Genomic DNA, 16,370 nt, shown 5'->3' on the forward strand with positions numbered 1-16,370 from the left:
AAAACAGCAATAATTATACGCGTGTGCCAAAAATCAACCGTCTAGCAAGTCAAGTTGCCGAGAAAAAGACAAAAAAGGACCTCAACATTTCCAAAAGATACTAACTGATAGTCGGCTATGAAACAATTGACTTCTACAGCGAGTTTAGATTTTAGACATCCCTGACTTGTTGATGAATCCGTGACATCAGGGTCCGTCAACTCAAAGTATGAAAACTCGGTGCCAGGAATTTAGTTCAATATCCAAAAATTGGGGGCGCTGCACGTTATCTAAATGTCAAATGTCGGTAATGCAGGTTTTTATTCTGGATAAAATGTCAAAAAATTAAATTAACGTCTGTTAACGACATTTTTATACCTGTGAACGCTCTAACTGACTTAAACGCTTTAAATTAGCAAATCAGTTTCTTTTTGTCTAAATTTGGTGAACTAGGTTATGTAGTAAAGAAAAAATTTTTAAATGCTTCAAATTTAAATGACTGTCCTGCGCAGTAACATAAAACGAGTTTAGAACATTTTACGCAGACGCACCATGGGAGACACATCAATTTCAATTGCAGACAACATTCAGATAATAAACATTCTGTTCTAAAAGCCCCCAAATAAAAGATTTTTTTGTTCAATCGTTGGTATTTATTGCGACGTTTAAATATTGACACCTGAGCTGGACTTGCCCCTAATTAATTGTGTTAAACATTTATTATACACATTAACTGTTTTATATCTAAGCACTTGTTCGTTGTTAGTTTTTACATTTAGAGTCGGTTTACACAATAATTGAATTAAAATTAAGTTAATCCTGCTAATTTGATTATTCTTGACATTTGATTGTCGGAAAAACGATCCCTTTAACATGATTTTAAGTATAGTTCATTGAAATTTAAGTTTTAAATTTGGTTTTTGTAAACCGGACTTAGTTTTAAAAATTAAGGATTTTATTTTATAGTTTTTAATAATTGATATTGCTGATTCAAAAACAGTAAAAAAGGCTAATAAAGACATTTTCTCCCAAAATTGCTTTTACTCTTCCCGCAAAAATTATTAAGAAACCTGACGATATTTTGACCCACACCTTTTAATTTAACATGGTAAGTTTTCCGTTTTTGGATGTCCAAAATTGATCTATTGTGTTATTGTTATGCTTACCTCTTCCTATTTTATTAGTGCGTGCAGTATTTAATGTTATTCTACGTTAAGCAATAAAAAAAATCCAAAACGGAGATACCTAATTGATGTTCCATTGTTAAATTGTGCAATATCCAAAAAATATGTGGCGCTGCTAAAAAGGCTACTTGATATGTTCATGTTTATGGGAAAAATTGAAGCATGTTATTTTCCATGAAAATATTACTATTAGGGAGAATCTGTAACGGAGCAAGGAGGGAAGGAGGAGTCAATGAAGACAATAGCAAAAGCGCAGTACAAGTGTATCAAGTTCGAATCCCGGCGAGAGCGCGTACTTTTGACAGTTTTTTTTCAATTTAGTTCCATATCCAAAAATTGGGTGGCGCCACATTCATAGAAGACAACGGTAACTACGAAGCTGACGTTCTATTTTATAAACAAAAACCTTTTCTATGCGTGACATTCATGACATTTGTGACATTCATTTGAGGTTATGTTTATTTTTGAGCATTATGATGAGGACTATTGATTTAAACATGCACATTCACGATTTTTTATCTCGATCTTTTAGTAACTAATCACAATGCATTGAACCGAGCATCGTTTCTCGACATTTGTGATATTTCTTGTTTGAGGTTATGTTTACTTTTAAGCCATAGACATTTTAAGCATGATGATGAATATCATTCATTTAAACTTGCGCAGAACGATTTATCCCGATCTTTTGAAATTGAAAACTAATCACAATGCATCAGACAGCGTTTTGGTGCAAAAATTTCATAGGCACAAGGAAATGTGAGCGAAAAACTTGTTGAAAGTTGGTCGTCACCAGAAAAATAATTGCAGAATGGTTCGTTATGAGGTGCAACTAGCATTTACGACTTCTTTAGCACTGTCACAGGTTTATTGGAAATGGAAATTCATTGACACGTATGAAGTGAAGCGATTTGACTCATTTATGATTGCATTTGCGTTAAAACAGTAATCTCATTTATGATGAAGACAGAATTAGATGATCACAAGATTTCGTCCTTTTTCAGGAAACTACTTTACTTTGATTAACAAATAATTTGTTACAAGGTATTTTATTGTAAGGTACAAAGTTTTAACAGTGAATAAACTATACCAGTGACAATTATAGCAATGTAACACCATATTTTCTACAATAGTAATGAACGAATGTACAAAAATTTACAAATGAATCAGATATTTACACTGTTACAACATGTGTCTGTACTTTGAACATTTATAACAAGTGCAAATAATGCTGGAATATTGTAAGCGTTTGGTCACTGTCATTTTGTTTGTTGGCGATGCGATGAGATTTGGCTTTTTTTTACTAGCAACTCATTTCTTGAACTTTCTTGTAACGAAATGGACACAAACAATTAGGGGCAACATAAGTTTTTGGATATGTTCTGTGATGGCGAAGAATGAATTTGAGGCCCCTTGGTCCGAGCAAATCGCTTGTCGCTTTCAACTGAAACAATTGCTTCGATGATACTAGTCATTTTCCTTCGCTGAACACTTACCACGTAATGTTGCGGCGACTCTTCATCGAATTCATCAACAAGCAGGGTTTTGCACTTTTAGCAGCTTGGTTACTGTCCGTCAAACATATCCACCCATGTTAGAAGAATCCAAGTGGCATAGTCGTTCATGGTAGTCAACAACACCGTCCAGAACGTTCTGCAATCGTTCTTAATGCTTGCAGCAGGGTACGATAGGGTGTCAATAAGAGTCATTTACATGTTTGCATCTTTTGGCGGTTCCTTGAGAAAAAACAGGTTCAATATTGAAAGTAACAGTCCGTGTTGAAGTACTGCATCATTTTCAGTGTGTTGCTTTCAGTCTTGTTCGTCTTTTTTCACTCGTCCAAGTTATTAATTGGTTGTTTAAAGAATTATCCCATTGAAAGAGTCGACCGACGATACTTTGTTAGAAATATCATGTGTGCAATTTTCATTAGAACGCAGTTATAAATGATGTTCATTGTCATTTTGTTTCATTTTTTTCTTGCACTACTTCTTTGACTCGTTATTCTTTCTTAGTGAGAAATTGTCTTGATACCGTGCAAGCACATTTTTCATATGATAATAGAGGGGGTATAGTGGTCCTAGATCGTTAGGTAGTTCGCAAGGCTTGTTGAAGCAACAAATACAACTCGCAACATCATGCACCATATTCAGTTCGAAAACACGAATCTGAAATATCAGATGTAAACAGTATTCCTACAATTTGCAATGACCTTAGAAAATGTAACTCACTATTATGCGTTTTTGGTGATCCAAAACCGCTTAGTTGTCGGTAAGTACATGTATCTGACTTCCATATTACTTATACTTCTTGGTATCATTAGTTGGTTTCCTATTCAAAGTTTCATTTGCTAATCTTTCGAAACGGAATATTAATGGTACTGTACGACCAATTTGGACTTGAAAAAACTTTCATGATAACACCTTTTAGCATGGCGGTCTTGAAAGTGTGCAGAATTGTGCCTACATTTGTCGATTCGACTTTGTTTCTACAAATCATAATTGAAACATACGAATTTATTAGTCGCATAACCACTAAATACCACAAAACTCCGTTTTGACATGGGTAAGCTTGTCTTTGCCGTTGCTCTTGTAGGTTCTAAGCCACTCAACGATACAGCATTCTTCGTTACTTTTGCATACCAACTATACCGACTGCACGAGCATTTTTCGATAGCAGCACTACGTCCTAGATTTCATACGTATTGTGAACCAATTTTGACTTCTTGACTACGGCAGTTCACATATTGGAGCTTCGAGCTTAATCTACTTTGGATTAATGACATTATTAAACAAAAGAAAAATGTTAAAAGTATCTAGTACCATACATTTTATAGGCGCAGTAAAGAAGTTTGCCGAAAAAGGATGAAATCAGCTAATTCTGTCTCCATCATAACTGAAATAACTGTTTTCACGGAAATGCAATCATAAATGAGTCAAATCGCTTCACTGCATACGTGTCACTGAATTTCCATTTCCAATAAACCAGTGACATTTCTAAAGAAGTCGTGAATTCTAGTTGCACCTCATAGCAAACCAATCTGCAATCATTTTTCTGGTGATAACCAACTTTCAACAAGTTTTTTTACTCACATTTCCTTGTGCCTACGCATTTTTTGCACCAAAACGTTGCCTGATGCATTGTGATTAGTTTCCAATTTCCAAAAGATCGAGATAAATCGTTCTGCGCAAGTTTAAATCAATGATTTTCATCATCATGCTCAAAAGTAAACATAACCTCAAATAAGAAATTGGGCTTGCAAACTAGCTATAGGTGGAGCTGTTAAACAACAAAATGTAAGGTCACTAGATCAAATTGTCTGTTTTATAAGGTACCGCTGTTAGTGACAAAATGAAAGACAACGATATCTTCTGTCTATCTCTACATGCGCACTAAATTTTGTGTTGTTTGTGTGGACACATTGCTTTATGAACTGTCAATTCCTGTCAAATATCGTTTGTAATAAAATGGTTTGAATGTGCGATTTCTCAACACGAATCGTTATGGTGTATTTGTTTCCTCCGCCGTAAGTTAATACTATTTGACGTTTTATGTACGACGACTTTCCACAAATTTCAGAAAACTCCAAATAGAAGGTAGATGGCCCTATCGAAGCCGACAATCATTGTGACATTGGTTAAGCAGTACGTACTGGAGGAATACTAAAGTTGGTTTTTGTATATGAACCCTTGAGTACTTCTTATAAGGTTATGGAATTTTGTACCTGCTAGTTTACGAATTCCGTGAACTAAATTTAAATAATGTACCCCCAATTTGTCTTCAATCGCTTTTGTGTTTCAATAGCCCCAATACCAACTTCTTGCATTCAGGCGAATAACTCGTTCATCTTATTGTTAATATGAGTTGAAAATCAAATCTATGGGCAAGAAAATGGAAGAAGGAAGGCCACTCACATGTGGTACATCACAAAACCTGCGTTATGGACAGAAATATTATTTCAAATGCCTAAAACACAAGCAATGATATTGTAAAGTGTAAGTATATCGGCCTCAACGGTAAACGTTCTCAAAATGTGTTGTAGGACCAACTGACTGCTATCCTTAATGTAACAGCGGGGCCTCATAAACTAGCAGGTGGACAAGACACAGTCATTGCACTCATCACTTGAACAGTGCAGATACATAGTCTCATAAGGAAGACACACCATCGCTTTCAACATCAGCGGCAGAAGATGGTTGGTTTGAAGCCACTGCTACCTCCTCATAATGAATGTGAAAACTGAAAATGCAATGGGACATGAAATATACATAAGATATGCAAAACTGGTTCTATAGTTTAATGTGGCGTACGAAGGTCCTAAAACGCATTCAAATGGTCTCCTGTAGTGTTAAAAATAGATGTAATTTTGTATTTCAGGGTGATTTAAGTAAATAATTTTAACATAACCTTAATATTTGTTCTTGATATTCATTCATTTTGTTGCAGTTGTTTTGCATAAACTCATTCAAGATCTTAAACATGTCTACTTCTTCAAACTTGTAAATTCTTTCTTCTTAATAGCCCCTTTAAAATATCTCATGTACTTCATTTTCTGCTCATGTACTTGCTACTTCCATTTGTGCAATGCTTTCTCTCAGTTACTTTAACATCTCATCATTGTTACTACATCGTCGGGAGAAGCTACAATATAATAAGTGCTAATAGCATATTCTAATTAGGGCGTTACTGCATACAAGTCGAATCGTTGAAGATTAGAAAAGACAGTGCTTGAAGTCCGAGACCGTTTCTGAGTGTTGCACCTCCTTAACGTGCTAAAATGGAATCGGTTCTAATGTCGGTTCGCTCACCTCTTACGTATTCACATAGTCTGTTATAATGTTGGAACCAATTTTCTTTTTGTACTCACGGTTTATTTAAGTGTATTTTAAACAAATAAATTTAAGATAACCTTACATTTTGTCAATGACAAATTTTACGTCAACAATTTTATGACAATTCCCTAGAATCTTGCGTCTCGTTCTAACCCATTGATTTATGGACTATGTCTGTCTCTCTTGAATTGCGCACTGGAAAACTAACAGCGGTACCTTATAAAACAGACAATTTGATCTAGTGACCTTAACAAAATGTCGGCCCATTGAAGGATGCACTTTCCGGACGTTTACAACACAAAAAATCAAGTTATAAACCCACTTCTAACCCCACAGAACTCTCCTCACATGAAAAAACACACATTAACAGCAAAAAACGCGAAATTTTAACACGTGTTTATCCTTCAACGGACAGTTCAGATTTTTTCCGCTGCACGACGCGTCGATCTCTCGGGTTGCCCAATATTACAAATGTCAAGAACGTCACTGACGTCAGCGATTATTGACAAACCGAACGCAGGGATGTCCAAAATTGGGCGTGGGAAATTATTTTTTTCATAGCCGACTATGATTTTGCATCTTTTGGAAATGTTGAGGGTCTTTTTTCTCTTTTTCTCGGCAACTTGACTAGCTAGACGGTTGAGTTTCGGCACACTCGGATAATTATTGATGTTTTATAAAATGACATAAATCTTAACTAATTAAAATTTAAAATAAGACAAGTAAAATTAACATTTTTAAGACAAGGATGACGCTGGTAATGTCACATCATCCTTACCTATTCAAGAAATTATATTTTTAATTTTAGAAAAATCCGTTCATAAATGACAAAGATATTGAGCCCGAAAGTCTTAGATGGGCCACCCTGTATATTTCGCGCGTAAATTAAGTGACTTTTCTGTCATTCAATCTCTCTCTGTACGAACTATAGTGACATATCTACCAACTTAATAAATGACAGTAACTAGAGTCGCTAGCAGATTTATTTTGGACGTCAAATGCTAATAAGTCAAACTTGAAAATTCTAATTTCCTAAAATGTCAAAATTCCGGTAAAACATAGAGCACACTTAAACTTACAGTTGATGACAAAAACTACAAAAATTTTGTTAGACAAATGTCAAATTAGGTTGAATTGTATACACCATATTTCAACTGAATCTGTGGTCCAAAGTCTAACACACGATCAAATTTTGGGACTGTACGTCAAATTTATGTATTCGATTGTACAGTGCAAGGGTATTTTTACGATTGCATGTTGGTATGGATTTTGTTGACACTGACAGCAAATCTACAGCTGACAGCTGTCAAAGCTCTCAAAGCTAGTGGTCAAAACAATGAGTGTTGCAACTTTCTATGAACTTAACCAGTCAGTTAGTAAAGTGGTATTGTTTTTCGTTTCATTGTGCTTAAAATTTAAGGATTTGATCCTTATTCCAGAATAAAATCATTAACAAAGTGGAGGCTTTTATTAATTTTAATAATGTGGGTATAATTGTAACCAGGATGGTTTTGTGTACTTAGAAAGTCGTTCCTCGCAGCTATAGTGTCCACTGTCTCATTTTGGTTTCCATTTAGCCACTTGAAATCATTTGCCGTGCAGTTTCCCCACCTTGTTTAAGTAGAAAACTAAATAAAATGAACTATGTTACCAATCATTTCAAGGGAAATGTCCTAATGCAAACTTGTACTTACCATGATTGTGTTTTTCTTTAAATGTCCAAGAAAAATGCATAGCAGAACACAAGTTGTCAGTTCATGACTTGTTAGGTTAAGATCACACAAAACAAATATGACTCCCCCACCACTCTAAACGAATTGCCAACATCAGCTAATTACCCACAAAAATTGGGGCCACAGTTTCAGTTGAAATACCGTGTAGTATCCGGTGCCATGTTATAAGATACCTAGACGGTGAAAAGCTGGTGGTGGGGGTAGAAATCCGTGTTCCTAGCATGGGCCATCTTGGATCTTTGTGTATGCAATGATATAAATTTGATACACAGGCGTATCAAATGTTGCTTATATTACAGAATCTGTTTTACATTTTTTAAAAGGTAAAAAAGATCTTATTAAAACTTTTCTAAGATGTTTTTCCAACGATGGCATTAAAATAAGTTGACAAGCGTCGTTATTGATTAAATAATGATTTAAATAATAATTTATTTGTAAGAAGACAAAGGTAGTCTGTTTTCTTTTCTTTGTTGTCGTAGAATTCTCAGTGATTTTTGATAAACTAGTTTCTACTTTATCGCAATCCAGTGATAATGAATGTAAATACTAAATGGTCTGTAGTTTTTATAATGTATAGCATATCCGGTGAGAGATTGGGATATTTCGACAGTTGACATATAGGTTGGCAGCAAATTATGCTACAAAATACACTAAAAACACTAAATTCCTACGCAAACTGGGCTGACACTCAGTGGGTTTATTTTGTTATTTTAAATTTCGCGCGTAAATTTAGTGACTTTTCTGTCATTCAATCTCTCTCTGTACGACAGAGAGTTGAAACTAATATTACTAGAGGATGAAAAGATGGTAGAGGGGGTAACCAAAACTGTTTATGGAAGAGCGCCATATTGGAAATAGCCAAATGCTGTGTTTTGGGCATAGTATAAATGGGGGTTGCCTACTAATAAGGGGGTGCATACAAGATAAGTAAATAAAACTGTTGTTTTATGAAAAGAAACATGTCTATAAATCATTAAATTCATTATTATTTTTTATCAAAAATTGATAAACAGTTCAATATTTTGTTTAACTTAAATAAACTTATAAAAATATTATACTAATTATGACACTGCCCGATAAATTCAAACTTTAATATCTGCCCTTTTTGAAAGTTAATGTTTTGTGATTTAAACAAAGTACAAAACAATTTTTTTACCTTTTACCTTCGTATCACGTACAACCATAATATGTCAATTTGAAAAAATAGTTAAAAAATATAGAAAAGAGGTTGTTTTTGCAGGTTAATGTATTAAATTTATTGTAATAAATATTTAAACTACAGTATGTCCCCGGATTGAGTTCACAAGAAGAAAAAAAACGTTATTTTTCATTTTACAAAAAAATGACAAAGGAATAATATTTTTTGCTTAATTTAAAATAAATAAATCTTTAATTAAAACTTTAATATTATGAAGCTGTGTTTTTAAAATCGAAAAAAAACAAAAAATAACGGAGAACTTTTTTATTTTTAATTTTGCAAAAAATGTCAAAGGAATGAAATTTGTTCCTCAAACCAATTTCCACGATTTGATTGGCCCATTACCTGTTTTAGCACATAGTTCAATTCACTCGTAATTCTTTAAGACTGTTTCGAATTTTCTCAATTATTGTTAAGAATACAATTGCATTTTTTTCCAATTTTTTAATACTTACACATTATTGGATAAATTTTTCTTTAATCTTTAATGCACTATTTAATATTGTAAATTCACAGCCTGCTATTATTTAAATACGATTACAAAATTTAATAAATAAAAATAATGAAAAAATTAATTTTAAGTGCACAAACTAATAATTTTGAAATTTTAATTGCAGATTTATCTGTTTTGAAATAAGCAAAAAATGTTATTCCTTTGTCATTTTTTTGTAAAATTTAAAATAAACTTTTTTTCCTTCTTGTGAACTCAATTCGGGGACATACTGTATATCAAGAAAAACGAAAATTTTAGAACAATTAAATAAAAGAAATTATTATGCAGATCATAAATCATAAATTATCTGACCGCCAACTTTGATGCAAACTTTTGCGCTCACAAAAATTCGTTCTTTTTACATTACTTTTGAGTTAATTGGATTTAAGCAGTGTAAAGTATTTCGTTTTGCAAACAACAAAGTTTAATACTTACAAAGTCATAAGCTACTTGATTTAAAAATTGGTAGCAAAACAAATGAATCGCAACAATTATGATGATACACAGGTCTTCTTAAATTACGAAAAAAAAATTATTTTTTTGTTTATTGTTTAATTTGTACATGCTGTAGACCAAAACTTTGCATAAAATTTGAACCGCTCTCAGTAGAAAGAATAAAAGTGATATCAAATTGATTTAATTTATTATTACTGGTGTTTAAATAAATCAATTTTGGTTAATTTTTGTCTAAAACTTTCCCCAGACAATTTAAAATTAAACTGTCTATTGATGTGGTTGATCCGTATCTTTAAAAACATGGAAATAAATTGTTTAATCAGTACATTGAATCAAATTTGGTTGCATACATTTCAAGAAAGACTATTTTCAACATGGCGCCCTTGTTAAAACATCCCCACCACCACTTTTTCATCCTCTAGTAATATTAGTCTCAACTCTCTGCTGTACGAACTAGAGTGACATATCTATCAACTTAATAAATGACAATAACTAGAGTCGCTAGCAGATTTATTTTGGGCATCAAATACTAATAAGTCAATCTTGAAAATTCTAATTTCCTAAAATGTCAAAATTCCGGTAAAACATAGAGCACACTTAAACTTACAGTTGATGACAAAAACTACAAAAATTATACTAGATTTCAGTTCTTAGCGAGGTCCAAAGGTCGAACCTGGTCCGAAATTTGGGACTGTACCCAAAAACTGTGTCGACGAATGTACTTTTTGGGGACATTTTTAAACACCAAAAGTTGCCGACATGTATGACAGCATTTTGACAGGAACGTCATAATTGTAAACATTGATGAGACATTTACATTTCGCGTTGGAATAATATCAAAAACTGTTGAATTCTTCCGAAAATATGAAGTTATTGTCTTACAAATTGAGATGGTTTTTAAATAAGTGGTTTCTTTGTTGGTTATTAACAGAGAAGTAATAAAATCTCGCTGACTCTTTGAAACAGGAATGCTTACTCAATTAAAGGATTGAAGAATTTTGATATATTTTGATATAATCTTGCCCCAAATTGCCTTTGTATAAGTTAGGGGTACTTCTTTGTACTGGACGTAACCTATCATTGCGAAGTCTTCAATGGCAGCTCACGCATCGGTCCAGTTAAAGAAATGGCCGGTATCTGACTTTTTAGTGTTTTAATACATACTTTCAACTTAAAGTGCACTTTTTAAGAGCCAGAAAAATTTAAGTTTGTAGGTTAGTGTAAACAAATGTGTTTTGACAAATTGACGTATGACACGATATCCCCCTCTTCTTCAAAACATCCCAATTAGTACCAACTTTCATGCATTTTACTAACATAATACAATATACTGGTCACTCATGTATACTAGTTGACATTAAAATGGGGGCCTCGCTATAAATTGAAAAGAAGTATATATTAGACAAATGTCAAATTAGGTTGAATTGGATAGTATCCGGTGCGAGATTGAGACATTTTGACAGTTGACATTTAGGTTGGCAGCAAATTATGCCACAAAATACACTAAAAACACTAACTTCCTACGCGGGTTGCAGTGACATGTTATAATATACCTAGACGGTGAAAAGCTAGTGGTGGGGGTAGAAATCCGTGTTCCTAGCATGGGCCATCTTGGAAATAGCATTTGTGTATGCAATGATATAAATCTGATACACCGGCGTATCAAATGTTGCCTATATTGCAAAATTTGTTTTACATTTTAAAAGGTAAAAAAAATGTTATTATAACTTTTCTAAGATGTTTATTCAACGATGGCATTAAAATAAGTTGACAAGCGTCGTTATTGATTAAATAATGAGTTAAATAATAATTTATTTGTAAGAAGTCAATGTTTTCTGTTTTCTTTTCTTTGTTGTAGAATTCTCTGTGATTTTTGATAAATCCAATGATATTGAGTGTAAATACTAAATGGTCTGTAGTTTTTATAATGTATAATGTATAATTTTAATGTATAAAAATAGTTAAAATTGTAGGAGTGATCAGTTTTGAAAAATTTTAAAATGGTTAAATAAAACCTAGTTATTAATTAAAGCTCTTGTTTATAATTTTGGTCGTTTGGTTTTATACAACTTTAGTCATAATTTATCAAATTTTGCATGTTTCTTTAGACTTTTTTCGGTGGTTTATTTAAACTTAGAGTAAAACATTACACTTGAAAATTGCGGGTTGCCTAAAAATTTAAATCCACTATTTCCAATATGGCTGGTGAGTAGGAACATCATGGCGGGTACTTTGCACCATCTAGGTTATTTAGTTAAAGTCAATGGCGGGTTGACAGTAAGTGGGCTTATTTTGTAATTTTAAATTTCGCGCGTAAATTTAGTGACTTTTCTGTCATTCAATCTCTAACCGTACAAACTTTACCATAAGGTCGACTTTCGCATCTCTTGCATCTAGTGACTTGTCAGTGCTGGTTGGCAGCACTGGGTTACCACCCTATCTATCTGTCACTCAACGTGACATTGACAGTTCATGACTCATGTCTATTTTGCATCTCTAACAATCAGTTCTAAACAATTAAACCGATTTAGCCGTGTTCAGAAGTGCGTTTTTCTTTCATGTTTAGTTGGCTAAATCCGCCGCCATTTCATCACCAGTGAACCCGCGTGTCGGTGTCAGTGCACAAAAAAGGGCCTCACAATGGCAGAATTGTTATCAGTTCCTTTGAAAAAGCCCTCCGAAGTTGATTTAGTGTCTCCCCTCAAAAACCTCATTCAATCAAGGTACAGCACCGCAGACAAACCGGAAGACTGCAATGAAGCAATTAACGAATTCGCCAAGTTAAGAAACAACGCTATTTGGAAGGCATTCGAAAAGTACGAGAGTTCATTGGACGTCATATACGGGTATGAATCATCCCAGCAATGAGTTCTGTTATAAAAGTCTTATTTTTAGGTATTATGATCAGTTGGTAGCATTGGAGACCAAAATTCCCGTCCAGGAGCTCCAAGTTCCGTTCAAATGGAAAGACGCCTTTGACAAGGGCTCCATTTTTGGGTCAAGAATCAGCTTAAGTATGACGCATAATCATAGCCGCCTTATCACTAATTTCGACGAATTGCAGCGATTTCTTCTTTGAGCTATGAGAGAATCTGCGTTCTGTTCAACATCGCGGCATTGCAAAGTGCGGTTGCCGCCAGTCAGAGCGTTGAGAACGATGAGGGGCTCAAGTTGAGTGCGAAGTTGTTGCAGGTAAAGTTGGCCGTGGAAAAAAAAATGGCGCAGAGTTCATCGTCTTTCTTTTTTATGCAATCAATCAGGAACTCATTTTAGTTGGCTTTGAACTGTCTTTTGTTTATTGAGACGAGATTTCATCAACAGTTGTCAAAGTAAAGTTGGCTGTGGAAAAGAAGACGTATGGCGCAGAGTTCATCGTCTTTCTTTTTTATGCAATCAATCAGAAACTCATCTTAGTTGGCCTTGAACTGTCTTTTGTTTATTGAGACGAGATTTCATCAACAGTTGTCAAAGTAAAGTTGGCTGTGGAAAAAAAGACGTATGGCGCAGAGTTCATGTCTTTCTTTTTTATGCAATCAATCAGAAACTCATCTTAGTTGGCTTTGAACTGTCTTTTGTTTATTGAGACGAGATTTCATCAACAGTTGTCAAAGTAAAGTTGGCTGTGGAAAAAAAGACGTATGGCGCAGAGTTCATCGTCTTTCTTTTTTATGCAATCAATCAGAAACTCATCTTAGTTCGCTTTGAACTGTTTTTTGTTTACTGAGACGAGATGTCATCAACGGTTGTCAAAGTTCGGTTTTTATCAGTGTTTAAACCACAGCCTACTTGTCTTTTTATAGACAATTTAATTGTGTTCCGTTGAGCTCCACGATTTTTGCAAATTATGACCTTGAAATTTTCAAAACAAATGAGGACGATATTCATGTTTTTCATGGCCAGCTCTGATTATCATATTATTCTTATTTTCTTAATTTATTTTTTTATATTTTGATGTTCCTCTCAATCTTCTTCCAGTAGCTAAAATACTTTTCTTAATACAGGGTGATTTTTCAAAAACGGCAGGCGTTGTAGAATTTTTATTTATGAACCGATTTCAAAAATTAAAAAAACAAATTAAATAGTTTTTAATTTACTATAAACTGATGAATTTAGAATTTTTCTATATGTCTTAGTATCTTTTGGGCGATATTCAACTTATTTTAAATTTTTTATTTTTTATTCTTATTTTAAATTGGCACCCATATTTTTTTGCATAATTTGGAATATATTAATTTTCTTGATTCAGAAATGTGTGATATGTTCTACTTTTACAAAAAAATATTTTTAAAAAAATTACCAAAATTGAAAAAAATAGGCAATAAAAGTTAATAAAATCTAAGTGCATGGTGTCAATTGTGCAATGAAATAAACGGAATGGCGTTTCAACAGTATTTTAATTAAATTAGGTAGATGTTTTTTCAAATTTGTAATTATTATTGTCTTTTGTTATCAATAATTAAAAAAAAAGCCAATCCTTTCTGATATTATTCTGTTATTTGCTGATTTTTGACATTACAATAATGGTATTGTGTTATTTGACAGCACGCACCTCTATTTTATTAACTTTTATTGCCTAAATTTTTTCATTTTTAATACTTTTTTTAAAAATATTTTTTGTAAAAGTAGAAAATACTACATATTTCTGAATCAAGAAAATTAATATCTTTCAAATTACGAAAAAAAAATATGGGTGCCAATTTAAAATAAGAAAGTTGAATACCATTTAATTTGTTTTTTAGATTTTTGAAATCGGTTCATAAATAAAAATTCTACAACGCCTGCCGTTTTTAAAAAATCACTCTGTATCTTAAACTGACCGAGGATTCAAAAGATCAAAGAAATCTAAGAAGCTAAAGGAACAGAAAAAGAATTCGTCTAAATTAATATAGTAGTTAAAAATTAAAATAATTATTTACTTACGGGTCGATTTCAAGTCACTGCGTTAACGCAAATTTGCAACCGTTGCCAAGGTATGAGCAATGTGATTGGTGTTGCTATGTTGCAAATGGGATTTGCAGTAACGCAAGTCACACTTGAAATCGAGCCCTTAGTTAATTTTTGAATTTTTAGGTGTCTGAATTCTTCAGATTCTTTAATTAGCGACTTTTTTTAGATTCTTGTTCTACTTTTGTTTGTTGAATTTGTGAAATTCTTCAGATTGTTCTTTAAATTTTTTAGCATGTGGATTTTTTTTTATTCTACAGGGTGATTTTTTAAAAACGGCAGGCGTTGTAGAATTTTTATTTATGAACTCATTGTTTCAACAGTATTTTAATTAAATTAGGTAGATTATTAAATTACAATTTTTTCTCAAACACCAAATTTTAACAAAAAATGCTGACGCGCGTTTCGATAGCAATGCTATCATCATCAGAGCGATGATTAAACGAAACGCGCGTCAGCATTTTTTGTTAAAATTTGGTGTTTGGGAAAAAATTGTAATTTTAATAATTTGTCAACACCAAGAATTGATCCAATAAATTTTCTTTGAAATTAGGTGGATGTTTTTTCTGATTTGTAATTATTATTGTCTTTTGTTATTAATAATTTCAAAAAAAAAACTGCCAATCTATTCTGTTATTTGCTGCTTTTTGACATTGCAATAACGGCATTCTTTTATTTGACACCATGCACCTAGATTTTATTAACTTTTATTGCTAATTTCTTTTCAATTTTGATAATTTTTTTAAAAATATTTTTTGTAAAAGTGGAAATTAATATCTTCCAAATTATGAAAAAAAAAATATGGGTTCCAATTTAAAATAAGAAAGTTGAGTATCGACCAAAAGATACTAAGGCATTTAGAAATTTTTTAAAATCATCAGTTTATAGTAAATTAAGAACCATTTAATTTGTTTTTTACATTTTTTAAATCGGTTCATAAATAAAAATTCTACAACGCCTGCCGTTTTTAAAAAATCACCCTGTATAATTCTTTATTTGGACAGTTAATTTTTCCTTCTTGGCTGACATACAGGTGTCCTAGAACGCTCGCACTTTTTTTTAATTTTTTTAAATCACTTTAAATTTAAAATTTAAATAAAATCACTTTAAGTTGGCCAATTAGAGACCATAAATCGCTAGAGAGCTACGTTACATGTGAAAAATTTTCTTTAAATTGCACAAAAGTGCACTGTGAATGGTCAACTTTAAATTCTTGTGCCTTGAATACTCTATAAATGCTTGAACATTGTGCGATACGACAATCAACTCAAATTTTGATGGAGAATTTTTTATTAAAAGTAAGTGCGAGCGTTCTAGAACACCTGTATTAATCAGTTCTTTTTTCTGATTCTATAAATTTTTCAAGATTTTTAACGTTTATTAAATTCTTTGGGTTCTTTAGGTGTTCTTTAAGTTCTTCAGGTTCTTTACATTTTTGGATGCTTTTTTTGGCTTTTTTTACACTTTCTTGATGATATTTTTGTCATTGTTTTTCTAGATTTTCAGGATTCTTATTGGATTCGGTCTTTTTTTATAGATGCTTTAGATTTTCTT

The 16,370-nt window shown here is 32.6% G+C and overlaps 1 protein-coding gene and 2 long non-coding RNA genes across 3 annotated transcripts in view; 2 read left to right on the top strand and 1 right to left on the bottom strand.

Moving 5' to 3' along the window:
• Positions 1-2,397: 2,397 nt before the first annotated feature.
• On the bottom strand, positions 2,398-4,039 carry LOC148172204 (uncharacterized). The gene is made up of 4 exons (XR_015770275.1): positions 3,703-4,039; positions 3,392-3,648; positions 2,657-3,328; positions 2,398-2,604 (listed from the first exon to the last, which is right to left on the bottom strand). It is a non-coding gene; the product is annotated as an uncharacterized LOC148172204 (long non-coding RNA).
• Positions 4,040-4,720: 681 nt separating this feature from the next.
• Positions 4,721-5,664, top strand: LOC148172205 (uncharacterized). Its single transcript, XR_015770249.1, has 2 exons — positions 4,721-5,155; positions 5,203-5,664. It is a non-coding gene; the product is annotated as an uncharacterized LOC148172205 (long non-coding RNA).
• Positions 5,665-12,286: 6,622 nt separating this feature from the next.
• ALiX (programmed cell death 6-interacting protein-like protein AliX) overlaps positions 12,287-16,370 on the top strand; it is a 32,447-nt gene continuing 28,363 nt past the window's right edge. Inside the window, exons 1-3 of the mRNA XM_088039017.1 lie at positions 12,287-12,718; positions 12,768-12,886; positions 12,937-13,064. Of these exons, the coding sequence (XP_087895143.1) occupies positions 12,513-12,718; positions 12,768-12,886; positions 12,937-13,064 (453 nt within the window). The 5' untranslated portion in view covers positions 12,287-12,512. The remainder of the gene's footprint in view (positions 12,719-12,767; positions 12,887-12,936; positions 13,065-16,370) is intronic.

The sequence above is a fragment of the Gnatocerus cornutus genome, chromosome 6 (assembly GCF_029298725.1).
Source record: "Gnatocerus cornutus isolate USDA-ARS CGAHR chromosome 6, icGnaCorn1.1, whole genome shotgun sequence".
NCBI classification, from domain to species: domain Eukaryota; kingdom Metazoa; phylum Arthropoda; class Insecta; order Coleoptera; family Tenebrionidae; genus Gnatocerus; species Gnatocerus cornutus.